Source organism: Rattus norvegicus, chromosome 2 (genome assembly GCF_021556685.1).
Source record: "Rattus norvegicus strain SHRSP/BbbUtx chromosome 2, alternate assembly SHRSP_T2T, whole genome shotgun sequence".
In the NCBI taxonomy this organism is placed as follows: domain Eukaryota; kingdom Metazoa; phylum Chordata; class Mammalia; order Rodentia; family Muridae; genus Rattus; species Rattus norvegicus.
In genome coordinates this window covers 192662030-192678317 of record NC_141535.1, presented here as the reverse complement: position 1 = coordinate 192678317, position 16288 = coordinate 192662030, and the positions used below count along the sequence as shown (strand labels likewise).

Below are 16288 nucleotides of genomic sequence, written 5' to 3'. Positions count from 1 at the left end.
TCCAGGTATGGACCTCGGGTTGTCAGGCTTCCTGCAGGCACCTTTACCCACTGAACCGTTTCATGGCTCCCAGAACTGTCACTATCATGGACTTTAGATATTGCGCCCATTTTCCTGACTGCACCCATGAATGCACTCTCAGAAGATCTCTTGCTCCTCTTTCAAAAACAGCTGGGGCTGGAGATGGCTCAGCAGTCAGAGTGCCTGCAGAGGACTGAGTTTTGTTCCCAGCACCCACAACAGATAACTTGCAACTCACTACAACTGTAGTTCAAGTCTGACTCTGTCCTCACACCTCCCTGGGTACATTCAACATGAGTGTGTATCTCTCCGTTTCTGCTTGGACTCTCAAACCAGAGCATCGATATCTACTATACAAGTATTCTATCACTGAACTATAGCCCCAGCACCCTTTTTCTTCTGTCCTCCCACCCTTCCTACCTCTCTTCCTGTCTGTCTTTCTTTACTTATTTTTCCAGTTAGGGTTTCTATTTGTAGGCCTGGCTGTTCTGGAACTCATTCTGTAAATCAGGGTGGCCTTAAACCCAGAGATCTGCCTTCCTCTGCTTCCTGAGTGCTAGGATTAAAGAAAGGCATGAACCACCACTGCTTGGTAAGTTTGATTTTTTTTTTTTTTTTAAGTCCAGCGTAGCCTCTAACTCTCTATCCTCCTTCCTCAGCCTTCCGAGGTTATGTGCTGCCATGTCTAGTCCCACTCCTTTCAGAATGAATGACAGTGTGCTCTCCATTTCTTTGGGTTCTGCTCCTATAGACTGAAAACAGCTTTTCACACATTGTGTTTGGAAGTCAGGCGTGTTGGTTCACTCTTGCCATCCACTGTCAAATTTAAGGCTAACCTGGGCTATAATGGGAATGCTAGACCAGCCAGGGCTGTGAAATGAGATCTGAGAGAGAGGAACAAACAAAACTAATGTGTTCTAGTGGCTCGAGCCTGCAATCCAAACTACTCAAGAATTGAGGCAGGACAGGCAGGACAATCATAAACTCAAGGCCTGCCTGGGCTTTGGAACTAGTCCCAACAATGTCTGGTAACTTGGTGAGATGCTCAGATAAGATTAGACACACAGTCTGGGGCAGGGCCTGGAACAGATAACAAGGGAGAGAGCCCGAGTAGATGTGAGAGCCTTCAGATGGAAGGGTGAGTAGGTCGGAAAGCGCCTGACAATGTTCCAGTCAGGACAGTGAGCAATTCCCCAAAAAGATTGACTGTTGGAAGAGGTCCACAGAGACTTGGTGCCCCTTTGGCACCCACTCTGTTTAGCACTGATTGTAGGGTATGGAAAGCAGAAAGAACATAGTTTCAGGGGTGCAGATAAAAAGGTGGCCAGAAGCTGTCATCCAGCGGCCATCCTCCAAATTGGCTCAGAACAGGCTCAGCACTGCTGCTCTTCCAGGGGACCAGAGCTTGGTTTCCAGCACCCACACTGAGTGGCTCACAATACTGTAATAAACAACTGCCAGGGACCCAGGGACCCTTCTTACCTTTTTTTGTCTTCTATGGGCACTGACATTCAAGTAGCTTTCACACACACACACACACACACACACACACACACACACTCAATGGCTCAGTGTTTAAAAGTACTAGCTGCTCTTCCAGAAGACCCTGTACTGTCACAGCAGGGCCCAGGTACTGTTCTGTGAAGAACACAGGCTTTACTAATATCAGTCCACATGCCACACTAGGGTTTCATTTTTTAACTTAAATGTCGATCTCAAATTTTACAGGCAAAATAAGCACAAATTTACAAGATGTTTTGACCTATCTTTCAAGATGTCTTTAAATTCTATGTACTATGGATTTTAAAATCCATTCAGATCAGGTATGTTTGATCTCAGCTGTACATTTTATATATACCAAACACACACACACACACACACACACACACACACACACACACACACACACACACACACACACCAAGATGTTTAAAATAATGTGCAAGACTTTTCTGACTTTAATATCAGAATCTATACATCTCAAGCTCCTACAAGAAATGCTAACACCATCAATTTTGTCACATGCACTACAGCCACTCTGGAAGAATCTTTTCCTCAACAGGGCAAGACTCCAAGCTCCCATCTGTAAAAGTTCTGACAGGTAGCTGTCAGTTTCTGATGACATCTGCCCAGGTAGGCATGTAGCTGCCTGTCTTTGACCCCCAAAGGTTCTCACACAGTGTTGACAACTGGAATCTGTACTTGTTAAAGCAAAGACTGGATCTCACCATCTGGGTTGCGAGGTAATCAGTTCCCATTCCCAAATGCACTAAAATGGCAGTGTGTTCGTTGGAGTAGTCCATGTGATAGAAGAGTGTTCAAGCAAAGGCCACCTTGAGCTCATTTTGACACTAAAAAGTCACTTGTTAACCTACTTTGGTATATTTTTCAATTCGATTTTCATTTGGTGGACAACATGTTATTTCCTGGTTACTTTAAAAGTATCACAAAGCCTTCTTAGGCAATTTTTGCAAAATGATCACTCAGGGCATCTTGGCTCCTTTTCATGAATTTATGGGTATCAAGTAATTCACACAACCACATTGGGTTTTTTTTTTTTTTTTCTAAAATTGATTCATTTATTTTAGATTTTGAAGTGTGTGGTTTTTTTTTTTTTTTTTTTTCAGAGCTGGGGACCGAACCCAGGGCTTTGCGCTTCCTAGGCAAGCGCTCTACCACTGAGCTAAATCCCCAACCCCCACATTGGGGTTTTGATGATAACCTTGAGTATTGCTTGTCATGAGAGCTACAGAGCTGAACCCTAGCAACCTAGTTTCTTCAGGTAGGCGTCATGCCTGTCTAAAATATCCTGAGTGGTTCTACTTAAAAGTATTTTGTCACTTAAATTTGGTCTTCTTCTCTTGCCTCTACTTATCCAGTGCTAGGACTGTAAATGTATGCCACCTCAACTGGCCCACAGTCTTATTCATAAATGAGGATATGAGATAGTTTTGAATAATCACCCAAAGCAAACCTTGACTTATATACTGGTCTATTTTTCCATGAAGGGTCTGAGTCTCCCCTTTGGATGCATTTAATTGCAAGAAACAACAACTGTAATCTGTTTATATACTGTTTCTTTTCGGATAGATATATATGTGCATCTATAGCGTGGGCACAGTAAGACAGTTCACATAAGGAATACAGTCTTATGACTACATTGCTCTCCCATTTGAGCCTCTTGGTAAACCTTGCTACTGACAGTCGACAAGCCAAGGGACACCAAAGCAGGTGATGAACAGCGTGTCTGTGTGGTTGGTACAAGGGAAGACTCATGCTCTGGCAGGGTGACACAGGACCCTGCCAAACTTCAGCATGCTCCTCAGAAAGGAATGTTTCCTTCAACACAATGGGCCCTATAACAAAAACCACAGAAAGAAAAGTCTTAAGAGAGGCTGAGGAGGCTACTTACTATATTGAGAACAAGCAAGGAGCTTGAGTGTCCCCAGCACTGTCCAAACAGAGCATCAATATCTGAAATATAGGGGCTGGAGAGATGGCTCAGTGGTTAAGAGCACTGACTGCTCTTCCAGAGGTCCTGAGTTCAGTTCCCAGCAGCCATATGGTAGCTCACAACCATCTGTAACAGGATCTGTTGCCCTCTTCTGGTGTGTCTGAAGACAAACACTTTATTCATACACATAATAAATCTTTAGAAAATACCTGAAATATAATTTCCTATAACGGACCTTGGTGGGATTGGTGGTTTGAATAGGAATGGCTCCCACAGATTCATGTGTTTGAATGCTTGGTCCTCCGAGGAAGTGTATCACTGTGGGGACAGGCTCTGAGGTCTCCAATGCTCAAGGTATCCCTAATGTGGCACACAGACTCATTCTGCAGCCTTCAGATCAAGATACAGAACTCTCAGCTCCTTTTCCAGCACCATGTCTGCCTGCAAGCTGCCATGCTTCCTACTGTGACAGTAACTGACTAAGCCAGCCCCAATTAAATGTTTTCTTCATAAGAGCTGCTGTAGTCATGGTGTCTCTTCACAGCAATAAAAACCCTAAGACAGTGGGGAAAATACAGTTAAGCAAAGAACTTCCAGTTTTTTATTTTTAAAAATTATTTAACAAGAAAAACAGTCAATCAAGTCTTAAAAAATTAGAATGGATTAATTTACAATAAAACAGTCAACTTAAAATATGAGCCCCTTCAGGAGGACCATGGAGGCCAATAGTTCTCCTTTAAACAGCAGGATTGCACAGTTGACGTTCTGACCTATATTTAACAGCACAGAAATACAAAAGCCAAACAACTTCCACCCACCTTCCCTTCTCTTCAGAGTTTAAACACTTGCTTAGAGAAATACTCATATTTTTAAAAAACCAGTTGTATTTTTAAAAATATCTACAACTAATCTCATCGAGAACACTCTTAAAACAATTCTTATAAAACACAAATACCTTAAAATAACTTTGTGGCACATGAGATAGCTTAAAGAAATAGCAAAATAAAACTAATGTTCAAGAATGATCATCTCTTTCTCTTCTAAATAGAAGCCACCCAGGCAAAACGTTTCCCATTCTACCTCTGTGTCCCACAATCAGCAGAGCTAATTCTTCTGATCCTTGGTCGTAGCTGCCAGCTTCAGAGTTTATGACTAAATACAAAAGAAGATAAACTAAGCTCACACATTCTCTAATGGGGAAAACAAACATTTGTCTTTAGAGAGTTTTTGTCTATCTTCAAGTCATGACAAAGTTCACAGCAGTTTAAAGGCTGACTCTGCAGATGGCCGCCTAAAACACGCCCACCTCCACTGTGCACACAGCGCTCCCACGGCACTAGTAAACAAAGTACTGAGTTACCAACTCACACACTCTAAGTCCTGGAACACATGGCATTTAACAGGTTTACACGGATTCGGTGTCAGAGGTCTTAGAACACTTATTTTCATACTCTCCAATGTGTGAACAAAGCTTCAACCAGCTGCCTTCCACATGTTAATTTGTGACAGTGGGCCAGGCACTTCAATTCAGGAAGAGAGGCTTTGTGACTTTGAGGTAAACCAGATCTTCACTAATTATGCTCTCTAAAAACACCAACTGGATTTACTTGGCTTTCAAGTTTGTCACTGTTGTGCCGAAACCCACACCCTGTGGGAATATATGCTAGTAAGGGCATCTGAACTGGAGACCAACTACAGACACACATACATACATATGTGTGTACACACACACACACACACACACACACACACACACACACACACACACATGGGATATGGTCAAAAGGGCCAAGGGGAGTAACTTTCTCCCTAACTGGAGTTTAATAAACTTTTTAGAGATCCACCACCAGTCATACAGACACATTAAAAAAGAACAAGACCAAGTGTTGGTCTCAAGCAGCTTCAGGAGGATGACTGAGCCATGTTGTAAAAAGGCAGCAGTTTACTTAAGAATGCAAACCCCTGGTGAAAGATCCCAGCATTAGCACTGAGGAGCACAACATATGTTTCTTCCCTCTTCTGATTAGTTTCAAGGTGATGGGGATTTGCTTAACAATAAAAATTCATTAGAAACCAGATCAGGTGTGTGTGGTGGCATGTGCCTGTAATCCCATCATTTTGGAGACTGATGCAGGAAGAGCATTGTGAGTTTGAGGCCAGCCAAGATTACATAGCAAGTTCCTGTTATAAACAAATGAATCCCAAGGATCTCAGATTTTTAGGTGTCGTAAGATCAGAAGAGAAAATGGTCATTTTGGAATTAGGTTTGCTTTTTTCAATCAAGGCATCCCATTTTATGTTTTCATTGAAATTACTGAGATGAGTTATATTTTAAGTATCACCATGACTAACAAAACTCACCAATGAATTATCAGGGCATTACCACAAATATCAAACTTCTACATGACAACAATTAATGGCATTTTACATTCTTTTCTCAAGTAGTAAAGGATACCTCTTTATTTGAACAAACACATCAGCTTTTGTTAGTTGGTAGCCTAACTTATAGACATGTTTTAAATACTTTTAAAAAGCTATATAGATTAAGAACATTTATCTAATGGGGGAAGAGATGGAGGTGTGAACTCTGGCTTCAGTTTCCATGGGGCTAAAAATACGGGTCTGAAAATGTAAAGGTGTCTAGGCTTACCCAACAGCTCACCAGGCATTCCCAGTCCTGGTGTAGAACCACACTAACTTTTATCCTTATAGCTCGAACAGCAGGCATCAGGCAAAAGTCTACAAGCAGGAGTAATAGGCAGGGAGCAAATATGGATGAACTGTTTTCTCTGTGATCTAACTGGCTTGTTCAAGTTTTGAAACCATGACCTGGTCCATTAGCACCATGGTTTGTTCAACTGAGATAATTATTCAAGCTCCTATAGGATGCTTGAACTGATCTAGGCTGAAAGAGAGGGATGGTGAGATGGGAACTGAGGGCCACTCTCTCCATATATATATATATTTTTTTTTTTTCCATGAAGAAACTATGCAGCAAAGATATAACCTGCCTGCTAATAACTATATTTAAGGTTTGAAGAATCATTAATCACAGGTATAAAGTAATAACATGCCAATTTTTACAGTATCTGACTAACTATAAATGGAGGGCTTCCTGGTATGAACCAATTTATTATAATGGAAGCTCATTGACTATTAGATTATCAGTAAGCTAGAAGAAATTACAAATATTTATAGGTGGTAACCTACTCCCCCCCTCCAAAAAAAAAAAAAAGATTAGCTAGAATTAAATGAAATTAGTCATAATCGTTTCAGTTCCCTCTTTCTCCTGGGAGAACCGCAAACAGGGAAACTGTCTTTGTGTACATATGTGTACATATACAAAGCATCTGCCATCAGGTAGATTCACCTTTCCCTCCAAGGTAGATGGCTCATAGTCACTTTCCTATACAATGGTTCTTGAAACATCTATTTCAATACGAACTATAACGGAAGCCTACAGAGCACTGTTAGGACAAGGCACTTTGTTGTGAACGTTGGATTTAATTGCATGCAGCTGAGAAGACTAGGGATGCACTTACGTCAGTACTCATGTTTGCATTTATGAATACAGAGCAGACGCCAGCTTATAGAATATAGCTGATCACATTGCAAATCAGGCAATCAGCAACACTAATTCTATTCTCGGGAAGAGATTAATTTTTGACATTTCCCCCAAAACTAACAAGGCCAAGTTCAACAGTTGGGGGCAAAGGGGGAAATCACCAGCAATTGTTACCTTAGAGCTTAAGAAACTGTTGACAACAGAATTGCTTGTCTATAGTTTGGTTCTCTGCATCAATGTAAACTGCTTTTCGGAGGACAAAGCCAGCTGGCAGGTGTGTTTGTTTCTAGGGGAAACCCAGGGCAGAGAACTACTGGGGAGAAACAGGTTCATTTCTCTGGTCGGACAGCCGAGTGAGGAGGTAGTTATTCTGAAGAGGTCTCAGGTTAGATGGCTGTGCTCAGTAACTAAGTTGGGGAAGCAGGAAGCAGGAGCTTCTCTGAGATGCAGAGAGCAGCAGAAACACGTCTCCTCCAGGGATGTCAGAACCAGGGCATCAGTGAGGCTGAAACAGAGACAGAAGGTAAGAGAAACAAGAGCAAAAAACTCAGTGTCAGTCAGGACATTTCGAACTTGTCCTACCTTGAAAGTGGCTCGTTTCTGATGACAGAACTTTTAAAGGGTCTAGAACAAAAGAACACCATGTCATTTAGTTTCTATAGTGTCAATCCTTAGTATGGTGTCTTCAATGTGTCCACTCCACAAACATGGCACATGCAGGTCTAAAATTCCTAATACTCAAAATAGGAAGCTGTCTGTAGAAGACATGCTGAAAGAATTAGATGCTAACACTCCCTGACAGGGTACAATGAGGAAAATTAGCCACCTAACATGGACGCTGGTACATGAATCACATCTTCTAAAAGAGCAGGAGGTACTCCTAGCTACTGAGCTACGTACCAGTAAAGCTATTTTCTAGTTGCAAATATATGAAAACTCTCACTTCAATTGCAAGAGTCAGTAGTGTTCACACTATTCTGAGCTGCCTAGTGCTAAGCAGGAGATAGTTAGGACAGGAGCACACACTCACCTTACTACATCACCACACAGGGCAGCCCCATACAGCCTTGAGTGCCATCCTCACTGCTGTTGAGCTTCTTCATCCGGTACTGGCGTATCTCCCTTACAAGCGTGTAAAAGGCATCCTCCACACCCTGTTAAAAGAAAAAGGGTAAAGAAGAACAAAACAAACAAACACTGGACAGTCCAACTTGTAAGCTCTCATTTCCACCTCTCTATGTGGATTTGATACTACTCAACAGCTCATTAACTGGGGGACTCAGGAAGACACTAAACCCAGCACACCTAGAGGACCCCACTGACGGGCTGATAACTGCCATGTTTTTTATAAAAAGCAAAGATAGTCCAACAAAGAGAAAAGGACAAGGTGGGGAAAGAGTACAGAACTGCCAATTATGAGAAGTCCCTCCAGTAAAGTTCCTTCCTCAGTAGTGGCAAGTGTTGATGGAAAAAAGGATTCACGCTTGACAAGTTTGTTTAATCTTGGAATAGTTGAGCCTGTTAAGGCAGAACTAGAAATCCCACAGTAGGGCTGCAGAGATGGCTCAGAGGTTGAGAGCACTGACTGCTCTTCCAGAGGTCCTGAGTTCAATTCCCAGCAACCACATGGTGGCTCACAACCGTCTGTAATGGTATCTGATGCCCTCTTCTGGTGTGTCTGAAGACAGCGACAGTGTGCTTACATATAATAAATACATAAATCTTAAAAAAAAAAAAAAGAAAGAAAGAAATCCCACAGTACGGTAGTGCTCCTTTTGTTTAGGGGAGCAGGGTTGGGGGACGAGGGGAAAAGATCAACAAGAAACAAAGACCAACCATACAGAAACCACTACCCCCAAAACTCATCATAACTAACACAGATTACATCTCTACCACACGTGACCAGTCACACATCTCTGCTTTAAACAGACACTCACACTTGCTCAAGTCTCTAGCATACCTGTCGGGTCTTGGCTGAGGTTTCAATGAATGGAATTCCATAACTCTTGGCCAGCTCGTGGGCTTGCTTTGTGTCAACTGTCCTTGTTGGCAAGTCACACTTGTTCCCTACCAGCACCATGGGTACATCATCAGAGTCTTTCACGCGCTTAATTTGCTCCCTAGAACAAAGCACAGTAGCTAATCATAAGAAAAGCAAGCTTTCTGGAAGGAATGAAATGGTAGGGCAAGAGGAAGTGGTAAAATTACAGTCCTTTTAGCTACTATTACTTAGCTTACACACCGAACACTCATACAAATAAGTTAAGAGTGTCAGTTAGACTTGGTGTAGAAGCCACGTGAGGCTGTGTACACCAGTTCACATCCTAGAAATAGCTGGCTCTTATATACTGATGCATGCATGTCCTTGTTAAGTTCCTAGATTTTCCAAGGAGCTTGGCTCTGGGTTTAATTGGAAACCCAGATTAAGTTTAGAAGTACACAAAGTAGAGCTTATGAATTCTAAATGACTTAAAAATTAACTTGTAGGGGTTGGGGATTTAGCTCAGTGGTAGAGCACTTGCCTAGCAAGTGCAAGGCCCTGGGTTCGGTCCCCAGCTCCGGGGGGGAAAAAAAAAAGATGTTGATTTTAAAAATTAACTTGTATCTTATTTGTGTGTGCATGTGCCATGGCATGCATGTGGAAATCAGAGGAAAACCCTGGGGGTAAGCTGGTTTTCTCCTTTTACTATGTGGGTCCCAGGGAGTCAAATTCAGGTTATTGAGCTTGGCAGCAAGCACCTTTACCCACTGAACCATCTTGCTGGCCCCTAGATAGCTTTTTGAGGCTCCCTTTGCAACAACAATATTTACTGGAAGATAATTAATTCACTTTTTAAGATAGGTGGGGCTCTAATACTTTTCTCAAACAGAATTATAGCTGGAAGCTCATGATATGTAACACTAAGAAAATTCTAGAATTACTCTTAATAAATGTATGCATTCAGGCATGTGCACAGATTCAGAACTATCAAAAACAGCTTTTCAATAAAAAGACAGGGTTTCTCTATGTAGTACTGGCTGTCCTTGAGCTCACAGAGATCTGCCTCTTGAGTGCTGGGATTAAAGGTGCATGCCACCATCCCTGACAAAGATAAGTTTTCTTTTAGTTCACATACAATATAGCACCCAGTACATCTAAAAGTTACTGCCTTAGGTTCTTGTGACAAACAACTTTTTGTGATAATAAAAACTAATATCTGGTAGTCATTAGTCTGCTACTGAGTACTTTGTTGCTTCTGTGGCCAAGGAACTAATTTTTTAGTTTTATGTAAATGTCAAATAGCCACATCTGGTCATGGCTATATACTATTGCACAGTGCTATATTAGACACTACCCTTGAATTTCAGTCACTTACCTCAAACATATCCTACTTAGCTAGCTACAGAACTACTTGGTATAATGTCAGAATCCTTTCCGTCCCCATCTAAAACCAAAAAACAATAACAACCACCATCCCTCAACCCAACAACCCCCCCAAAAACCCAGGATCTTACTATATATATAGCTCAATATCTAGACAAAGGTAGCCTTGAACTCTTAATCCTCTTCCCTCAACTTCCCAGGTACCAACATGCCTAGTGGTGATTGCCTAACTTCAGGAATACTGTAAACTAGCCTAAACATATGGAGCATGCTGATGTTGGGTCGCTATGTTCCTTACATTAAACCTTCTGAGGGACAGACTCAATTTCTTCTCAGTATCAGTGTACTTCTGAGCAAGTGATTTATTTTCGGCGCACACAAACTGACAAGACAGCTCTCATGTCTACAGTGTGCCTGCTGAAGGTCACTAAGGTTTCATGTCAATATAGAATATGCTCATTGATAACTTAGTTTCCTTTTCAACTATTCTAAAAATTAACAGTTTTTGCTAGACATACACATGCCATGGTGCAGATGTGGTGGCAAGCCTTACCAAATGAGTCACCTCACTGCCCCACTCCACATCCTCACAGGATGCTTTAAGAAAGTGCTGGCTCAGAGAATGTCTTCTCTTGGAATCCAAGGGTAAACTGGTTTTAAGTTTTCATTAACCCCACAAAGAACACCAAACTCTAAGGTCTCGGGGGTGTAGGCAGACTTACAAACATATACTATGGGTCAAACACTGTCCTGAATACCTATCAGTTTGTTTACTCTTGGCAACTTTATGAGGGAGGCATTCTTTTTTTAAAAAAAGATTTATTTTTATTTATGGGTATGTGTGTTTTTGCTCTATGTCTATGCACAAATGTGCCTGGTGCTCAAGGAGGTCAGAGGAGGGTGCCAGATGCTCTCGAGCTGGAGCCACAGATGGCCCTGGGCCCTGTGTGGTGCTGGTAGTTGAACCTGGGTCATCTGAAAGGATAGCAGTGCTTATAATCCCTAAGCCATCTCTCCAGCCTTGAGGAAGCTATTCTTATAATAAATTAAAAAAAGGAAACACACAGGTTTAATTTTGTCCTAAAGTTACTTAGCTAATTAACAACAGAGCCAAGTTTCAACTTTGACAGTGCCTAAAGAGAGAATGCTGCTCTAAGAGAGAGAGACCCAGTGTGTTGTGGCTCTACCTGTTACTAAAGAAAGATAAGTGATGGGCAGTGGTGGTGTATGCCTTTAGTCCCAAAATTGGGGAGGCAGAGGCAGGTGGAACTCTGAGAGTTCAAGGCCAGCCTGTCAAAGAGTGAGTTCCAGGCCACACAGAGAAACCTGTCTTTACCAAATCTTAAAAAAAACAAAAAACAAAAAACCCACAACTCTGAAAATCCAACAAATTACCTCTGAACTCTATTACCCTGTAAAGTAAGAATATTGGCTGGGTGAGGCAGGAGGACAGTAAATCCAAGGTCAGCCTGGGATATATAGCAACATCCTGTCTCAAAAATGTAAAATGAGTAAGAATGTAGTACTAACCTTCTTAGGGCACACGCAGCTTTGAAACCTTCCAGTTCTTTGAGGAAAGCCACCTGTGCTCTCTGACTTTGCTATCATCCTCACCGTTACTCAGTAGCATGCTTCATTTCCACGTACAGTAACAGTACACCACACAGGAAATGTAAGCACTGTCTTCCAGTGGAAATCAGATTCTCTCTTCTTTCTTTCTAATAGTGAGGGCTTAAAGATAGTTTGTGGGCAGAGGTGCCTGCGACTAACCCAAGTCCCCAGTCCCTAAGAAGAGAGCTTTCGTTGGCTGTCCTCTGACTCCCACAGCATATGCTGTTGCACTTGTCCTGGCTTCCACAAATAAAACAGTGTAACCAACATTTTAAAAAGTTGTGTTTCCTAAATCCATATTCTTTGACATAGCTTCAGAGTGCACATACAAAGGGTTTGTTTCAGAAAACATTCCCAGTACCTGTAGAGGTTAATATCTGCAAAGGATTTGCTATTATTGATGGCAAACACACAGAGGAACCCTTCGCCTGTCCTCATGTATTGGTCTCTCATGGCACTGTACTCCTCTTGTCCAGCTGTGTCCAGTATGTCCAGTAGACAGGTCTCACCGTCAATCACCACTTGTTTTCGGTAAGAATCCTGGGAATATGAAAGGGTGAGGAGGTAGGGGTGGTAGGGACAAGGACAGCCCCAAACTTTATTTAAAACCAGAAAAATGTAATTACTCAGGACAAATAAGCCTAACTATGTGACTCACCCTCAGTTTGCTAATAGGTAGCATAAACAGCAAATACACTCATACATAATCACATGCACTCATGACATAGAGGCAAGTGGACTAACATCTGTGAGTTCAAGGCCAGCCTGATCACAGTAAGTGTCACCAGCCAGGGTAGCACAGTGAGACCCTGTTTCAAAAACAAAACCCCAAATCAGCCTGAGCTATGGGGTTAAGACAAAAAACACAAAGAAACAAAACCACTAATAAAAATGACAAAACCAGAAATATCTAATATGGTTTTATGGTCATAATTTTACTTTTATAAAATATATAATGTTCCACATTTAGAAGGCCTGGTCTGTGGTACTGGAAATGTGCTTATATTTTGTTCCATAAATTTATTAAAATGTAACCTGTGTAGACATCTAAATTTGTCTAACATTCCTGTGTGGTAGAACAGGTTTACACTTGAAAAAAAATTATTTTGTATTTTGTAAACAGGCCTCGATATGTAGTTCAGGCAAGCCTTGAAATTGGAACTTCCCCCATCAGCTTCTTGGATGCTTATAAATTGGGTTTATACATACCTGCACCATTAATCCCAGGCAGGTGATGGAAATTTAACATCATATAGAAATATGAGACGTGAAGATTTAGGTGATTTTCCTCAATATTCCATAACTAAATTGCAGAGAAGGAATTTCTAGACACAATGACTCAAAATCTCAACTTGTTTCTACCCCAACTCAATCTGGACTAGATCAAGAATGAGAACTGAGGGCTGGAGAGATGGCTCAGTGGTTAAGAGCACTGCCTGCTCTTCCAGAGGTACTGAGTTCAATTCCCAGCAACCACATGGTGGCTCACAATCATCTGTAAAGGGATCTGCTGCCCTCTTCTGGTGTATCTGAAGACAGCTACAGTATACTCATGCATAAAATAAATGAATAAATCTTAAAAAAAAAAACAAAAAGAGAACTGAAGACTATCCAGAGCTCCGAGTTCTCGATCTTCACTGTATGACTGCCTACAATATTTTTCCTTATGACCTACGTTTCTATTAAAGAGCTGTGACATAAACAGAATGAAAACTGTGTACTTTTAAAAGGACATCTTTAGGAAGCATGTACTTGTCTCTACAACTCTTTAAAATTTACTGCTTTTGGAATACCTAATTACTTTCTCTTTCCTTTACTTTCAAAGAGCAGTTATGGGTACGAGAAAGCCAAAAGTGAGGATAAGGACCAGGCAGTGGATTGGGCCTCACCTCTATGGTGGGATCATATTCATCCACAAAGTGGTTCTGGATTAGCTGGATTGTCAAAGCACTTTTCCCAACGCCACCTGCTCCAACCACCACCAGTTTGTACTCAGTCATTTCACACCTGCAAAAATCTGTAGGAAAGCAGCAATTACGATTAAACCGACAAGGCAAACCTACAGTACTTGAAGGGCTTCTATGAGTTTACTAAACTCTTGTTTCTAAGGCACCCGACCCGTTCGACACACTTGGCCTTCCACTAAGTTCTCAAAGTGATCCAGAAACATAACATTACTTGCAGGTGAGTGCGGGCCAGATACTTGGATTAAAGACCCGCGTCTATTTTTCAATCGCCTCGGCCCCGCCCTCAATTTACGGGAAAGGACCCCCTCCCCCTTCCTATTCCTGCAAACCCAAGCTCTGGGGTCCGTCTGGCACTACCACTTCCCGAAACTCCCCTTTCCGGGTCCGAAAATCACTCCAGGAACGGCCAGAGCCAGCCAGAGTCCCCCACCCAGGCCTTTGTTTCCAGCTCGCCGTCTCCCCGTGTCTCCCCACCCCGCCAGGCGTCCACACCCTGAGAAGTCCGACGCCAGGCAGGCCGGAGCCTTACCTCAAACTCCGCAGACCCCGCCTCGGGAGGCTTTTGGATTTCAACCTGAGAAGCTGTTGGAGACCCCGAAACCGCCATGAACAGCCCCCACCCGGGAGCGGCACTTCCGGCCCCACCCGCTACGTAATCACTGAGCGCCCAGGGCGTCCAAATCCCCGCCCCAGCCACGTGGGCTGACGACCTAAGTCTGGCGGCCGCCGCACCCCACCCCGCCCCTCCCCACCCGCATTTCAATAATGAAAGCGCTAGGTGCTAGTGTCTCAAAAATCAGTAAAACTTTATTCGCTTCCATTCTTTCGCCATTAACATGAAACCGGAGAAAGCAAAAATGTTTTGTGTTTACAAAGATAAACGGCCTCTTTACCCAGAGTTCAAAACCTCAAGTGACAACGGGGAAGATGAAAACGCCCTCCCCCACAACCCCTGAGCTGACCCTTGTCATCTTTAGACAAAAAGCCTTCACTCCACTTGCCAGGGACCCTGTTTGGGGCCAATTCAAGAGGAAGGCCAAGAAATCAGGCCAATCCGTTCCCGTGATACAAAGTTGAACAGAAGCTGCACCAAGGATCAAGTGCCTGTATTCAACAGGGCACTGGAACCAGGGGGCTACTTATAAAAAAAACAGGATTCATTTCAGGCACAACTTTTTTATTATTTTTTTTTCATTTTGTTTTTAAATCAGTAAAAGAAACTGGGTCCTAGAAGCTGCAGTGATCTAAGCAGCAGCAATTTTGTGCATTCGTTTTTTGTTTAAATATGTTTAAATTATCACACTGCTGGCACACTTCATTTGCATGAAATTCTGCACCATACATACTAATTGTAGTAAAGTTATTTGCCCCCCATCCCAGGAAGGAAAAAAAAAACCTATTATGGAAGATAATTTTCACTGAAATGTAATCAAACTTCGTTAAGTGGATTGTGACAAGATTATAAATGATATGAAAATAACATTTTAACATTTGGCCATCAACTTAAGAAAATCGTTTGCTATATAAATTTTTGCAATTTTTAAAGGTAATATATTCTACCTTCATATGGTCCTCAGAATTAAAGCATAATGAACAGAGGGAAAAAAGGAAAAGAATGCAGCTGAGTATTAAGTCATGAAGGTAGAGTATATACTGACTAGAGTGCAGAATTTCATAGGGCCAACAAAGTAACAGTCTGTTTTGTTCACTTACACAGGCCAAGTGGAATTTGCAATTACCAGTTGCGTTAAATGCACCAAATAAAGCTCCTAAATTGACACTATAAGGCGCCACCTTAAGTTTTCCAGGCTGCAACTGTGCATAATTTTAAAATGGTTTCTTAAATTTATTTATTTTTTCTTTAAACATAACACGAGGAAGGTGTTAAAACTGGTGTAATAGCTCAATAGAATAAGTATTCCAGATTTTGGGAGGGATGAAGAGGAAGATATTCAGAACCCTTCACCAGAATCCCCCCAACTTGACCATAGTGGATTAATGATGTGCTTTGTGGACGTGGTTAGTCAATGACACCAGCTTGACGGATCTTTCTTTCTGCACCAAATCCCTGTGAAAAAAATATAACAGCTAATGATTGAGTGTATTGACAAGCACAACATACAATTCTAAAATAAACTATGAAAGTATTATTATATCTACCAATTCTCTCCTAAGAGCAATAAACTTACTGAGTAGAATATACCAAGAAATGTGCTTCTGGGTGTTAATAGCACACACCAGCTATCCTACCTTGGGCAAAGCAGAGGTGTGTGTAGTGGGGAGGAGTTCAAGGCCACTCTGATCTA

The 16288-nt window shown here is 41.9% G+C and overlaps 2 protein-coding genes and 1 long non-coding RNA gene across 13 annotated transcripts in view; all 3 read right to left on the bottom strand.

Annotated features, from left to right (window-relative positions):
• Positions 1 to 2996: 2996 nt before the first annotated feature.
• Positions 2997 to 4030, bottom strand: LOC147996465 (uncharacterized). Its single transcript, XR_015676675.1, has 2 exons — positions 3685 to 4030; positions 2997 to 3377 (listed from the first exon to the last, which is right to left on the bottom strand). It is a non-coding gene; the product is annotated as an uncharacterized LOC147996465 (long non-coding RNA).
• Positions 4031 to 4048: 18 nt separating this feature from the next.
• Positions 4049 to 14625, bottom strand: Nras (NRAS proto-oncogene, GTPase). 2 transcript variants are annotated; one of them, NM_080766.2, is given in 7 exon segments: positions 6960 to 7545; positions 7623 to 7664; positions 8071 to 8194; positions 9001 to 9160; positions 12377 to 12555; positions 13905 to 14032; positions 14512 to 14596. In NM_080766.2, coding segments are annotated over 4 exon segments (570 nt in total). In that variant the 5' UTR covers positions 14016 to 14032; positions 14512 to 14596; the 3' UTR covers positions 6960 to 7545; positions 7623 to 7664; positions 8071 to 8074.
• A 139-nt stretch (positions 14626 to 14764) lies between these two features.
• Csde1 (cold shock domain containing E1) overlaps positions 14765 to 16288 on the bottom strand; it is a 36699-nt gene continuing 35175 nt past the window's right edge. For all 10 annotated transcript variants that reach the window (XR_015658172.1, XR_015658173.1, XR_015658174.1 and 7 more), the window contains 1 exon segment: positions 14765 to 16050. Coding sequence is in view for 6 of the 10 variants with exons in the window: in NM_054006.3 (NP_446458.1) it covers positions 16003 to 16050 (48 nt within the window). In the remaining 4 variants the exon portion in view is untranslated.

Excerpts from the sequence above, each read along its gene's own strand:
- Nras (XM_087616115.1), bottom strand. The coding sequence starts at position 14,015 with ATGACTGAGTACAAACTGGTGGTGGTTGGAGCAGGTGGCGTTGGGAAA. Across the intron at positions 12,556-13,904 it reads AATATGATCCCACCATAGAG|GATTCTTACCGAAAACAAGT; the intron begins GTGAGGCCCAAT and ends TCATATTCCCAG. Across the intron at positions 9,161-12,376 it reads GCAGATATTAACCTCTACAG|GGAGCAAATTAAGCGCGTGA; the intron begins GTACTGGGAATG and ends GCTTTGTTCTAG.